The sequence below is a fragment of the Peromyscus leucopus genome, chromosome 3 (genome assembly GCF_004664715.2).
Source record: "Peromyscus leucopus breed LL Stock chromosome 3, UCI_PerLeu_2.1, whole genome shotgun sequence".
Taxonomy (NCBI): domain Eukaryota; kingdom Metazoa; phylum Chordata; class Mammalia; order Rodentia; family Cricetidae; genus Peromyscus; species Peromyscus leucopus.
Window position 1 is genome coordinate 32,460,462 of NC_051065.1, and position 14,588 is coordinate 32,475,049.

General features: G+C 39.5%; 1 protein-coding gene across 7 annotated transcripts in view; it reads left to right on the top strand.

Annotated features, from left to right (window-relative positions):
• The first annotated feature begins 3,263 nt into the window (after positions 1 to 3,263).
• Pclo (piccolo presynaptic cytomatrix protein) overlaps positions 3,264 to 14,588 on the top strand; it is a 337,199-nt gene continuing 325,874 nt past the window's right edge. For all 7 annotated transcript variants that reach the window (XM_037203548.1, XM_037203551.1, XM_037203549.1 and 4 more), the window contains exons 1-2: positions 3,264 to 3,786; positions 9,498 to 11,001. In XM_037203548.1, coding sequence (XP_037059443.1) covers positions 3,548 to 3,786; positions 9,498 to 11,001 — 1,743 coding nt within the window. In that variant the 5' untranslated portion in view covers positions 3,264 to 3,547. The remainder of the gene's footprint in view (positions 3,787 to 9,497; positions 11,002 to 14,588) is intronic.

Sequence of the window (14,588 nt, forward strand, 5' to 3'; positions counted from 1 at the left end):
CCAGGCTGGCCTCGAACTCACAGAGATCCGCCTGGCTCTGCCTCCCGAGTGCTGGGATTAAAGGCGTGCGCCACCACCGCCCGGCTTGTCTCCATGTAATCTTAACACCTTGAGATATCAGGATACAGAGAAGGCAAAGCTGCTAGGTTGAATTCGGAATTACATAACATTCCCACGTAGGTTTATGGATGAAGGTTGGTTGTTTTCTGTCAAAACAAGAACAAAAATGGTTTTGGTTCTAGTAAATGTGGAAAAGAAACCTCCTTTGCCTCTTGATGGGCCATGTGGAAGTCCCACTATGAAGGTTATGGATTTGATGAGTCCTGACTCTCTTGAGACCAGTACTTTATGAGCCCAGCATACCTTGCAATACATCTTCAGTGCATCTTATAGTATACAAGTGTACCTCCCTGCCCTCCTCAACTACCCACCCTCCTCACCTGGCTCTCCTTATTTGTCCTTCCCTCACCCCCCTCAACTTTCCCTCCTAAATGTTCAAGCTACTATAATTTCACGTATTTCAAGGATTTAGTTCAGGTATTTCATATGTGGTAACAGGTGTGATTTATTTATTTATTTATTTATTTATTTATTTATTTATTTATTTATTTATTTTTTAGTGCGTTAGCATGAATAATAGTTGCCAGGACATGGGTGAACTGGGCTGTTTTTCAAGGTATCATTTCCCAGTTGCCTTTAATTGCTACCCATCATATTATCTATTACATTATAATCTATATAGGAAAGTGAGATAAGAAGTAAATGAAAAGACTTCATTCTCTGGAGCTACTATTTTAGGTGGATATAAGGCATGCATAAGTAAAGGATTTCAGAAATTGACTTGTTTCTTGATCGGTGTATCAGGCTGAATGAATTAGTTGTAAACTATTTTCTATTAAATACAGATTTATTAAAATGCCATTAGTGTGACTATATAATGAGCACAGGGTAACAGATATTTTAAGTAGGGCCTCACCAGCCTATTTACTAAATTGATAGTCCGCCCCTGAAAATTAAGAACTTTTGTGACATTCTACGCCACTTGAGTTCTGCCCATTCCACACTATCTGAGTTGTACTTCACATTTCTAGTAATTCACAGATAAGGAAAGCATTGACTCTGCTTTGGTGTTTCTGTTCACATCTAAGTTGGTAGAGTGTTTGCTTAGTAAGCATGAAGACCTGGATTTAGTATCCCAAGCCCCACATAAGAAGCAGGAGTTATTCAAGGCCATTCTTAGCTACATCACCAGTTCCAGGCCAGTCTGGGCTACATAAAAACCTGTCTCAAAAACAAAACAACACCCACAACTCATCTCCCAAGAACTATCAAATTAGCCTGAGGATTGAAAGAGAAAATAGCTATGCAAAACTCGGCATTAACAAGGTCCTGAAGACAAAGTCATTTTTGAAAGTCAACACTGAAAACATGTCCTCAGTGCTCTGGCTCTCTAGTCCCATTTAACAGTCCATTTATTTTCCCACCATGCAATTCATTTTCATTTTCTGATGGAGTCTGCTTCTGGGGGAAGGGTGAAAAGGAGAAAAAGAATGTACATTTTTCAAAAATGGGCCATATTTTACTCCAACCTTACAAAGTTACTAATTTTCTTAATCTTCATACAGATCATCACTGACTTTTTTCTTACTACTTGGCAGGTTCCTTTCCATCTGCAGCAGGAGTATATAAAAATTAATAGGGTATTTTCTCAGTGTAATCATTACTCTAAAGCTACAATTTGAAGTTGTGGTTTGTGGTTGTGCAAACATCAAATATTTTATTCCCACAAAGCCTAAGAAAACAGTTAACAAGTGAATCTCCCCTTTGCCCATTGGCTATAGATGTTACCAATTTCCACGCATTGTCCACTGTGGAACTCTTGCTGGTTCTGAAAAAGAAGTACTACAAGATCCAAGATTTTGTGTCTAATTATGTCCTTTGAAGTAAACTCCCTTTAAAAAGCATTAGCATATTCTATTTGCCTCTAGATGGGATTATCAGAACGTCTGATTGCCTAGGCTTAATTTGTTTGTGAGAACATCCTCTTTATCTCAAATGACTTTTGCAGTGTTGACTTTCAAGTCACATCCCCATATACTATCAGAGAACCAAAATTTGATCAGTTTCTAATGACACAACAAATAATGCAATTTCCTCTACTGAGTAGCCATCTTTAAATACAATAAATTTAGCCACGGATTGTTGCATCTGTGCCAATTTTTAGTTTTAAAAGAAGTGGAAGGCCCAGAGCCACTACATAGAGATGATTTTTGCCAAAACTTGGAAACTTATTTTCTGAGAGCCTATTCAAATCTGTTTAATAATTCAATTCTGTTTCTTAGCTTTTGCTCTCTTTAAGCTCAAAAATTGAGACACTGAATACACTTTATGAGAAAACATTATATGGGAAATTTGGAATTTCAGATCCAGCAATGGTGGGAATAATCTTTAAGGAAAGGAGTAGTAAGTGTGTGTGGTGGTGGTGGGGTTCTCAAAATGTAGGCATCTCTGTTGCTAAGCAGCTGTGTGATGAATGAGATTTACCTACTGGGCTTTTCTCTTCTCTTTACATTTGTAAAATAAAGCCACAATAAAGGGGGGTGAAGAGGGTTTGAAACCCTAATTTCCAAGTTTCCCACTACTGTAACAACATATTTAACAACCTGATGTTCTCTTGCTGGACAATTTCCCATAATTCTTTACGTTAGTGTAGTTCTCTGAGGAATCGGCGCAAGGCATAATCATTTAAATTCTTACCTATCTACTAATCCATCACTTTGGAAAGTCTAAATCTAATGATTTTGAAAGTTCTAGAAGGGCCATTTTATCTTATCCTGAGAAATTTGCCTCAAAAGTAGAATGATTCTTTCTCTTTCATCTTTAGCTACCTGAACCTTTCCTAGGAGCTTTAAAAATCCTTGGGGCGGAGGGGAGGGGGGGGTGCAAAAGCAATCCCCTCCCCACGCAACAAAACTACAAATCCCAGGAGGCAAAGCGGCAGTCATCGCCCCTCCCAATCCCCTCACCCTTAAATCGAGCTTGCGAAAACTCGGGTTGGGGCATCCTGCCACATGCCTGAAAGAAAGCGTCCGCGGTTGGTCCCGGCCTTGTACCGCCGCAGCCTCTGGTACCTTTAAGTCGCTGCCTGGGCGCCGACGCGCGACGCGACGCAGGGCGGGTGGGCGTGGCGGACATCACCTGTTCGGGGCGGCGCACGCGCAGTGCGGGCGCGGCGAGGGGGCGGGGCGCGGGGCGGGGCCGACGGCGCCGGGCTGGCCGAGCTCGGCTGCTTCTGGGCTGCTCCGGCGCTGAGGCGGCAACCGGGAGGCAGGGAGCGAGCGAGCGGCTCGCCTGGCGCTCGCAACATGGAGGAGCGGCCGGCCGCGGGCGTCGCCTGCGGACCCGACTGAGCCGGTGCCGACTCCGCGGGCAGCCGAGACGGCGCCGAGCCCCCAGGGCCAGGCAGCCTGCACGCTTCGGGGCGGACCCCGGCTGGCGGGGCTCCGGCGGCCGCGGGCTTCTGCACCGGGACGTGTCCCGCCGAGCCATGGGCAACGAGGCGAGCTTGGAAGGGGAAGGGCTCCCCGAAGGGCTGGCGGCGGCCGCAGGCGGGGCTGGCGGCTCGGGGAGCGCCCTGCACCCCGGGATCCCAGCCGGCATGGAGGCGGACCTGAGCCAGCTGAGCGAGGAGGAGAGGAGACAGATCGCTGCTGTCATGTCAAGGGCGCAGGGGCTGCCCAAGGGAAGCGTCCCCGCGGCCGCTGCGGAGTCGCCTTCCATGCACAGGCACGCACAGCATGATGGAGATGTCCAGGCATATATATACCGCTTCCCGTGCACGCATGTGTGTGTGCCTGCACGGTGGTACATATATGTCGCCTCCCTTCGTTTTATTCTCCCTAATGGGGTGGCGATAAGGCGATCATAAGCTTTGGATGGGCGGAATAAAAATGATGCAGTGTAGAGTTTCTGGTGGGATAGTCGAGGATTGCATTCTTGGAATTGTGATTTTAGGTTGTGATTTTTTTTATTTTATTTTTGGCCTTTTGCAACCTTTTCCCTCTAGAGTGGTGTGGAGAGACGCCCTACAGTGTTTTACTAATCTGGAAATCTTCCATTAATACATCACAGACGTGTTGAAAAATGGGTAGAGCTGGGTTACGTGTTTACCTGTACGCTTAAACCTCCTTAGTGTTCTGAGGTCTTTTTCTCTGAGAACGATGTGTAAATATTCCTGTAACAATACCCTTAACCCTCTGGAGGAGACTGGTCCTCCCTTCCCAACCTTTCCCCAGAGAACAGGAGCTGCCTAGGTAAAAGGCATAGAATAAATATACCTTTTCTATCCAGTGAGAGGCCCTAAGATATTCTGTGACATTAAACAGATGGTTTGGTCACAGCAGAGCAGGTGCTGTACATGTATTTCTGAATTAGCATATGCTAGTTTTTAAACCGTTGCTCTTTTTATGCAAAAATGACTTTTAGTTTATAGAACATATGAATTTGCGTTACCTTGAGATTAGGTTTCAATACACACTTAAAAACAAAATAAGTAAATGACAATTTGCACAGGCAATTATAAAAGCTAATCTGTAACATTAACATCCATTTCCTCTCCAGCTTTACATTTTCCCTTTTTCTAATGAATTAGTTGTTTTCTAATTAGAGTACCAAGAGGGTATAATCATGCTTTCTCTGCCTTTATTATTGTAAACAAACCCTTTAACACCCTTCAGCCGGAAAAATTTCTATCCATGGTCCTGAAATATCCTTTGTAATAACTGACGGGACTTACACAATCTTGACTTGAGATACTGAAAGTATGAAAGAGCTGAATATATAGTTATAAAATGATCTACCTCATAAACTTAAAAAAAATTTCATCTTAGCTGCTAGCGTACAAATCCAAGTGGGTACTTTTGCCAAATAGCATAATAAACGTATCATAGGAGCAGTTTAAATTTCTTAAGGGTAGTGATCTTGTTTTCATGTAATTCTGAAATGTTGGAAATTTGTCAGGTGAAAATCCCTATTTAATTTGAAAGAAACCACAGTAGCATGGAAATTAGCAACAAAATTTAATTTTTTCTTGTTTTAAAACTAGTAAATGTTTGGCCTTTTTCTTTTAATAATTTTACAAGAGGATTTGTTTCTCTCTGATTGATAAAATCCTGACTTTGAAAAGAAAAAACAATCCAGTCATGCATTTAGCGTGTCGTTTTAGGATAATAATGAGCTGTAGTGCTTTTCTTAGTCAGATCTGTAATTTTTCCAGAGGGGCACATGCAACAGGTCTGGCATGGTTGCAAATACAGCTGAGATCATTGGTGTTTGGATTTCCACCTTTGCTTCTGTACAACAGATGGCTGAAGAAAAGATCTGCCAATATAACTGTTACTTTATGTTGTGTGTGTGTGTGTTGCAGTATACTTTCAGAGTTTCTCATTAGCAACTGGACACTTTAGGATTATTATTAGGCAATTTCTGCTCTCAATTGCAATTGGTAAAGGTTTGTAAAAGATACGCACACATAATTTTTTGATTTTTGCAACACATTTACATTTTGTTAAAGTATTTCTATAAAGGGTACTTTTGAAAAAATATACATATATATGATATTGAGAGATTCACTTGACCTTGTCATTTAGACTTTCAGGATCATATTCCTTAAATATATGCTTTTATAAAGGTCCAAATTACTTCAGATTTTAAGAATTTAAGAGATATGCACTAGACGTGGCAGAATTTATTTCTCTTACCTTACTTTCGAGAAGTAAGGATTTTCATCCCCAAGACTCAAGTTCTTATCGTATTGATTTTTCTGTGACTCATAGTAAATTAATATGCATTTTTCAACACATGTGTGTCTTAGGTTCCTTGCCTCTAAAGAAGATAACAAGACCTGTCTTACCTGTGTCAGGAAATCATTTTGAGGATGACTCAAAAGTTCACAGGGATGTTTTTGCTGGATTTTTAATATTGAAGAGTGTGACAAATATAAAGCATGGTAATCTCAACGCTAGCAATAGAAAGTCTCGATTATAGCCACACACAAGCTGTGTTTGGAATTCCTCATTGTTAGAAATACTAATGTACAAATTTATATTCCTGTACATATGGGCAAGTGAGAGTGCTCCCACAGGCACCACATTAGGAGGCTGGAGGCCCGACTTCCTTACCTAGTCATATGACTTTGAATTAGTCTCTTAGCCTTTTAACTCCCATTTCCTACTAGTGTGAAAGTGAATAGATATTTCTTAGGCATTTTTATTTGTGATATGGAATATTTCATGTGACTCAGCACCATCAAATTAAGTGTCATTGACTGTTGTGTTACATTTAAAAACATTTCATCATTCCAGCTGCTTCACATTTTTATATTTGCATATGCCTGAAATATCATTTTCTCTGATACAGTTCTCTACTAACTTATGAAAGGAAAGTTCTCATCTGAGAAGAGTAATAGTAAAATGAAAAAGGATGTGGAATTAAACACAAATAACTTAAGCTAGAATCAGAATAAGGTTACAATCAAAATTCTTATTTTCATGTTGATTGATTGTAGACCTAGTGAAAGACAATTTTATTACTACTATTCATTTTATTCATGAACGTGTGATATGAGATGGCTTAGTGCAAAACTTTGTGATAGAAGATAAGAATTTCGAGTTGATTATTTCCTTTAGTGCTCCAGCCTCCCCCACTGAGTGGCCATCTGCTCCACTTTTTTTGTTTGTCTTTCTTTTAATATAGAACAATAGGTCAAGCCCAGGCTCTTAAGTGAACATGGGAAGTATCCATTTAAAATCTTAGAAGACCTTTAGAAGATTTGAAGTGAAATGAATTCAAGAAACTTTAATCTAGAGTGAAGTAAAAACCCGTTATATTCATTCATCAGTTTTTACGTTGTGAACCATTCATTTATTCATTGATTCATCAAACATTAATGCTTTTCTCCTAGTCGCCAGGTCTGATTCTAGAAATGAAAAGATAAGTGAAATGTGCTCTTCCAGCTCACAGTTCAGTGTATAAGCCACAGATTGCATTTAGCTTATCTTTTAGCAGAATGGTTGTTATGGCAAACACAGTTCACAAGATCACATTTACTCAGGCAGCTTTACATTTTTGCTTGGCGTTAAGTTGCCATCTTTGTGATTTTCTTTCTGGTTTTCGTTTTTTACTTGGATTCACATACTGATAACAATTAAAACAAAGTTAGAATTTGGGGACAATCTTTGGGGCTATGTAGGTCATTTCTGACAGCACAACGTAATATTTGTGGAATGTTTATGCAATTATAATGTATTACAATGTGTGGCACACTCAGCTTGTTTTAATTTTGGTGTTTTATGTTACCGCAAGTATTTGGTATTTGTGAAGTTCTTTTTTTTTTTTTTTCAGTTGCTATTACACCTACATTAGGTTAAGTGAAGAAACAGTATCACCAGACACAGATTAAGATAAGTTTAATAGTATTTTCAGGAAATGACAATTTAATAAAATCAGGAATAGATTTCTTTGGCCTTTGTTTAAAGATAACTTTCAAGAACCACATACAAAAGTGCAGTTTAGTGAAATTCCCAAATAATCACTTACAAGATAGGCACAAACTAGAATGAAGTCCTTTCAAGGGAGTTTTGCATTACATTAATTGAATGCAGAAACATTTCCCGAATAATGTCAACATCTATACAGTGTACCTTTGGAAATAACCTATTTTCAGTTATGTACAGTGGCTCTTCTGCCTTCTGAAGGGGGTTGGGGGGGACGGACAAGGTGCCCTGTGAAGACATTCTTATTATGTCCAAATGTAAATATGTAGCAATGATTTAAAAAAAATTATCACAGAGCTTTGGGAAATAACTCAGGAAATAGTGTGGGGTCTCTTTTAAAATGAAAGTGTTGGAAACATAGTAAAATATTTACATAAAAACCCCTTTCCTAGAGGAACCTACCCAAACTCTTCTATTATAGTTAGCATTAAAATTGCACAGTGCTGGCGTCAATTACAGCACCTTGCACACACCAGGAAGATACTGGACCAGTGAGCTGCTCTACCATATTTACTCATTTCATTACATCATTTTGCACGTATGTGCCAGTGAAAAAAATACTGTCTTTCTGACAATATTTGCTACCAGTAACATTTTTCCATTTCTTCTAACATTCTCTTAGATTGTGATTTACGCTGTAAGCATTAGGGAAGTTCTGAAGAAAATTATTAAATAGCACAAAGTTGAAAATATGTAGCTGTGCCCCTAACTAGCCAATTTTGCAAACTGAATAAAAGATGTTCAACTCTATTGTGACCATCTTACATTTCAGGTGCTCCCAAATCATTAATTCTTTTTCCTTGTTCTTTCAAAGAGAAATATATATTTTCCAATGTAAAATGATATAAATAAAACAAAACTACTTACCTGGTTTCCTCCACAGTTATGGTGTGAGATGCAATTAGTTGTCCTTCAAAATTTAACATACTTAAATGACTTTTAGCTAATATATATACGTCTATGAATGAAAGATCTATTTTAATTATTCAGCTCAAATCACTTAAAGTATCATATTTATAGAATGTTTTAAAAGAAATAATTGTCTTGTGAAGCTACTTGTCACACCTCTCTAGGAATGTCAGTGATAATAGATAAGATAAATAAATAATGTAACAAACACTGAATGAAGCTGGTACATATTTTCTTCCACTGAGGAAAGTAATAGTACTTTTAAAAAATGGGATCATAGCTAGCTTCATGCTGTTTGGCTATCAGGCTATATCTCACAATACTTTGAACCTCAACTATGGTATTGTATGAAAACTTCACAATTAATAATCAACTATTAGAAAAGACAAAGTGATATTGGTCTTACACAAGAAAATTTGTTTCTCAAACAAGTTTAGTAATTTATAAAGTTTAATAAGGAGAATGTTTGATGAGTGTTACTATTCTAGTAGAACAGAGCAAAACTGAGTGAAGTATTCGATTTCTCAGCATGCTTAAACTGTGTCATTTACCTCCATCACCACAAACTCACCTAAATGTCACAGTGTGACTTCTGTAACTAATATGAATTTTCAAAATTAAGTAAAAACAAAACTAGCAAGCTGTTATACTTTAAAATGAGGACTTTTACTTCTTAATTCTCTTAGTTTTTTCTTGACCATAATTTTTGATCAAAAAGGAAATAGAGATAGTTACATATGTATTACATTGATTTACTGCAGTTTTATTTTTTGAACCTATATGTTATATTCTAGTAAGTATATTTTTGTAAGTTTATATTGTTTAACCACATAATTTTTCATTACCAACAAGCTGCTTTTGCTACACTACCTTGTTGAAAAATTCTACCTATTCAAAAATAACAGACAAGGCAAGTTTTATGATCAATATAGGCTCCAACACAAATTGCGTCTATATATGTTTGAGTTACAAGAAAACAATAACTTTTAAATACTGATTTGATTTGAAGTAACTTCTACTATTTTTATTTTCCAGGAAACAAGAGTTGGATAGCAGTCAGCCTCCCAAGCAACCAGGAAAGCCACCGGACCCTGGGCGTCCCACTCAGCCTGGACTCAGTAAAAGTAGAACTACAGATACGTTCAGGTCGGAGCAGAAATTGCCTGGAAGGAGTCCGTCCACTATTAGCTTGAAAGAATCCAAGTCTAGAACTGATTTTAAGGAAGAATACAAGTCTAGTATAATGCCTGGTTTCCTCTCAGATGTTAACCCTCTAAGTGCTGTCTCCTCTGTGGTAAATAAATTCAACCCTTTTGATTTGATATCAGACTCTGAAGCATCCCAGGACGAAACTACACGGAAACAAAAAGTTGCTCAGAAGGACCAAGGAAAATCAGAAGGAGTCACAAAACCTCCTTTACAGCAGCCGTCACCCAAATCGGTTCCTAAACAGCAGGGGCCAGCGAAGGAAGTGATACAGCAGGACAGCCCTCCCAAGTCAGCATCCTCCCAACAACCAGAAAAAATAAAAACACAACCCCCAAGCACAGGAAAGCCTTCCCAGGCATCTTCCCAGCCTCCACCAACAGACCAGGCAAAGCTGCCTATTCAAAGAGATGCATCCAGGCCTCAGACTAAACCTTCAGACACAGGAAAGCCTTCCCAGCAGAGTCCAGCCAAAACACCAGCTCAGCAAGCAAGTCCTGGGAAATCTGGAGCCCAACAGCCTGGACCTGCAAAAGCAACAGTCCAGCAGCCAGGGCCAGCAAAGGCCCCAGCTCAACCAGCAGGGACAGGGAAGCCCCCAGCCCAACCTCCAGTGGCATCCAAGCCTCCAGCACAGCAAGCTGGAGTCGAGAAGACTTCATCTCAGCAGCCTGGGCCAAAGTCTCTCACTCAGACTCCTGGTCTTGGAAAGATTCCACCAGGGCCAGTAAAGTCTGCAGCCCAGCAGCAAGGGACAGCGAAACTCCCAGCTCAACAGCCTGGCCCACAGCCTCCGGCTAAGGTACCTGGGCCTACAAAGACTCCAGCTCAGCAATCTGGACCTGGAAAGATACCAGCTCAACAGCCAGGCCCAGCCAAGCCTTCACCTCAGCAGCCCACTCCAGCAAAGCCTCAGCCTCAGCAACCAGCTCCCACAAAGCCTCCACATCAACAGCCTACCCCAGCAAAGCCCCACCCTCAACAGCCCACTTCAGCAAAGCCCCAGCCTCAGCAGCCCGCTCCAGCAAAGCCCCAGCCTCAACAGCCCAGTCAAGCAAAGCCCCAGCCTCAACAGCCTGCTCCAGCGAAACCCCCAGCTCAACAGCCTATGAAAGCGACAAGCCAAACAGTAACTGGAAGGCCTGTGCAGCCACCACCAACTTCTGCAGCAGAGAGTCCAGGACAAGGTCTCTCTAAAACCATCTGCCCCCTTTGTAAGAGCACGGAACTTCTGTTGCATACTCCAGACAAGGCCAATTTTAACACATGCACTGAGTGTCAAACCACCGTCTGTAGCCTCTGTGGTTTTAACCCCAACCCCCACTTGACTGAGGTGAGTGCACTTAGTACAGTCCAAGACCGGTGGGCACAGGCACCGTCCATACATGGTGCCTGCTTTCGCACTTAGGACAGGGACTGCTGTCTCTCCCTCTCTCTCCCTCTCTCTCTGTCCTCTGTCCCTTTCTTTTCCCTATCAATTTAGTTTTGTAAAATATTCTCTTGAATGAAAGTCCTAACATAGTGCCACAGTCTCTGAAAATGTGGCATAATGAAACAAATATGAACTGAAGGAAAGGAAGTGAACTCCTAGACTCTCTGTGTTTAACATCTATGTTATTTGTTGGTTAGCACAAACTGATATTGTTTTCATTTTAAAATTGATGCTCCCACCTACCAATTTTGGTATTGTTGTGTGGTTTGTTTGTTTTAGGAGTTTTTTTTTTTCTTTTTGAGACAAGGTTTGCTATGCAGCCCAAGCTGACTTAGAATTCTTTATGTAGCTCAGATTGCTTCTAACTTGTGATCTTCCTTTCACAGCCTTCCAAATTTCGGGATCACAGGCATGCTCAGCCCCACACAGCTTGCATTTGATACTGTTAACTGAGGTCATATTTGCATTTAAGAAAGTGGATAATTATTTTCAAATTTTAAATATATTTTTTAATAGTAACTGGAATAATTTTCCATTTGTACATGCCCATCGTCATTGATGATGCTTCTCTACCCGATGAGGGTTTACCCACTTAATTAGCTGAGAGTCACTGATAACAACATGGATTAGTCCACAAAATGAAGTTAATATTATCTTTGTTATCATTGTTGATATGTGGGTTTTTCAGAAGATGTGTTGTTGTCAGTTACCTAGATAACCTGCTTAACCATCAAATCAAAAGTGACCAGGAGTGAGGCCAATGACTACAGGTTGTCTGCAATTAGTGTTAATAGAACAATTCTCAGGTAGTCACTGCATAATAGCTTAGCATGTAAAGGTCTGGAATAAAGTAGTATTTTAGTAGGTTGATATTAGGTATGTTCTAGAAGGAAGGGACTAAATATCACAGTGCAGTGGAAAAACTAGGAAGTTCAAGGAATTAAAAAAAAAAGTGAAAAAATGTTTATCTTTTTGGGTCTGGGTTTCCTCACTTGGGATGACTTTTTTCTAGTTCTATCCATTTACTTGCAAATTTCATGATGTCAGTTTTTTAATGGCTGAGCAATACTCCATTGTGTAAATATACCACATTTTCTTTTTTTTTTTTTTTTCCGCTTATAAGAGTTTATTAGAAATACAGGGATAGAGTGCGCAGGCCTGTGAGAGAGACACGTGCGTGGAGAAGAAGAGAGGAGAGAAGAGAACCGGGAATATGGCGCTCGGCTTTAAAAAACCACATTTTCTTTAACCATTCCACTGTTGAGGGTCATTTAGGTTGTTTCCAGTTTCTGGCTATTATGAATGGAGCAGCTGTTAACATGGTTGAACAAATGTCTCTGTGGTAGGATGAAGTGTCCTTTGAGTATGTGGCCAAGAGTGGTATAGCTGGATCATGAGGTAGATGGATTCCCATTTTTCTGAGAAACTGGCATACTGATTTCTATACAAGTTTGTAGTTCCAACAGCATTGGTTGTATGTTCCCATTACTCCACATCCTCTCCAGCATGAGCTGTTACTTGTTTTACTGGTCTTAGCCAATTGACAGGTTTAAGAAGAAATATCAAAGTAGTTTTGATTTGCATTTCACTGGTGGAAGAATATTGAACATTTTAGATATTTCTTAGTCATTTGAGTTTCCTCTTCTGAGAATCCTCTGTTTAGATCTGTACAAAGTTTTTAAATCATGTTATTTGTTTTCTTGATACTTAGTTTTTTGAATTACTTATATATTTTGGATATTAGCCCTCTATTGGATGTATAATAAATAAAATTAAAATCTTTTTCAATTCTGTAGGCTGTCATATTACCCTTTAATGATGTCCTTTGCCATACAGAAGCTTTTCAGTTTTATGAGGTTCCATTAATTAATTGTTATCTTCACCTGTGCTAATGATGTTGTGTTAGAAAGTCTTCTCCTGTGTCAACAAGTTCAAGGCTGTTCCCCACTTTCTGGTCTGTCAGGGTCAGTGTTTCTAGTGTTTATATTCAGGACTCTGATCCATTTGGATTTGAGTTTTGTGCAGGGTGATAGATATGGGTCTATTTGCATGCTGGCCTACTTGTATAAGCTTTAATTGGGAGAGAAAATAATATATAATAGAGAATATTGTGTTCTATAACCATTTAAATGAGTCACTTTTTACTTATAAAATTATAATTAATAAGAACATTTATAAGTGTTCTTATAAATGGACAGAATCATATTGTAATTGGTGTGTGTGTGTGTGTGTGTGTGTGTGTGTGTGTGTGTGTTTAACTTTTTAAAATTTTAGTAAAGTTGTATTTTGGCCTATACTATACTGTTTTGATAATGATACAAGGAAATAATTTGAAAGACAGATGGTTTATTCATTGAATATTTGCATTTATTACACTTCATTGGTAAGTCACAAAGCAAAGAATGCATTTGGAAATATACGAAGATTTATTGCTTATATACCCAGTATTTGGAAGACAGATCTTATTTAAATGTCTACCTCTTGGGAGGCATTCTGAAACACGGTTATGGGATAGAGATGAGACATGAATGCTGAATTTCACATGATTAAAATGTACTCCATTTATGTATGCATCTGTAAATATGATACATGCAGATAACAAGAGCCATGGAAGATAAAAGTGAACATGAACTTCTGAGTAGGAAGCACTCTTTTCTAGTGCGGAAGATTAAGGAAAGCTTCATGGAGAAAGTGTCTTTTCTATGGAAAGTATCAGTAGAAATACTTATTAAACAGAGAACATGCAACAGATTAGGATTTGAGTAAGACCTGGATATAGACCAACACAGAGCGTGTTTAGGATACTGAGAGTAATTATGGGAGTGCTGAGATGGCTCAGTATGTAAAGGCACTGAACACACTTGCTGTACAGGCCTGGTGCTGAGTTGGGTCCCTAGATCACACCGTGGAAGGAAGAAACCGATGACTCCTGAAAGTCTTCTTCTGATCTCCATATGTGCCCTGTAGTATCCCCGACACTCTTTTGTAATTCAGCTTATTCCTCTCTGTGGTGTGGAAGGCCTTTAAACTCCCTGCCCTCACCCAGGCTGTGGAGATGGGAGCCATTCCAAGCACATCCTAAGAAGCCCCTGGCTGCCAGCCTAGAGCTCTGGTGTGCAGAGGAGGTCATAGCTGTAGCTCTTCTTGCTGGTCCATTAATGGAATTAATCACTACAGCACAGGCTTTCTCTTTGAGTCTGCTTCCTGACACAAACTGAACATTTACTTTCTAATTATTGGCAAAGGATTTTTTTTTTGCTGTTGTTTTTGTGCATTTTCTTTATCACTATCAGTGAGTAGCCTCAGGCAGGACACATTTGTGGACAGATTTTTTTTTTAAGGTTTGTCTATAATGTTGGATCATTCTGTGAACTCTTCTGAAATGATACAGTATAAGAAAATGACTTGTCATTTCCAGAACACTGATAACAAACTAAACATTTGTGATGGAATTGAATTTGTTTATTTTATTTTTAGTAATTACTTTT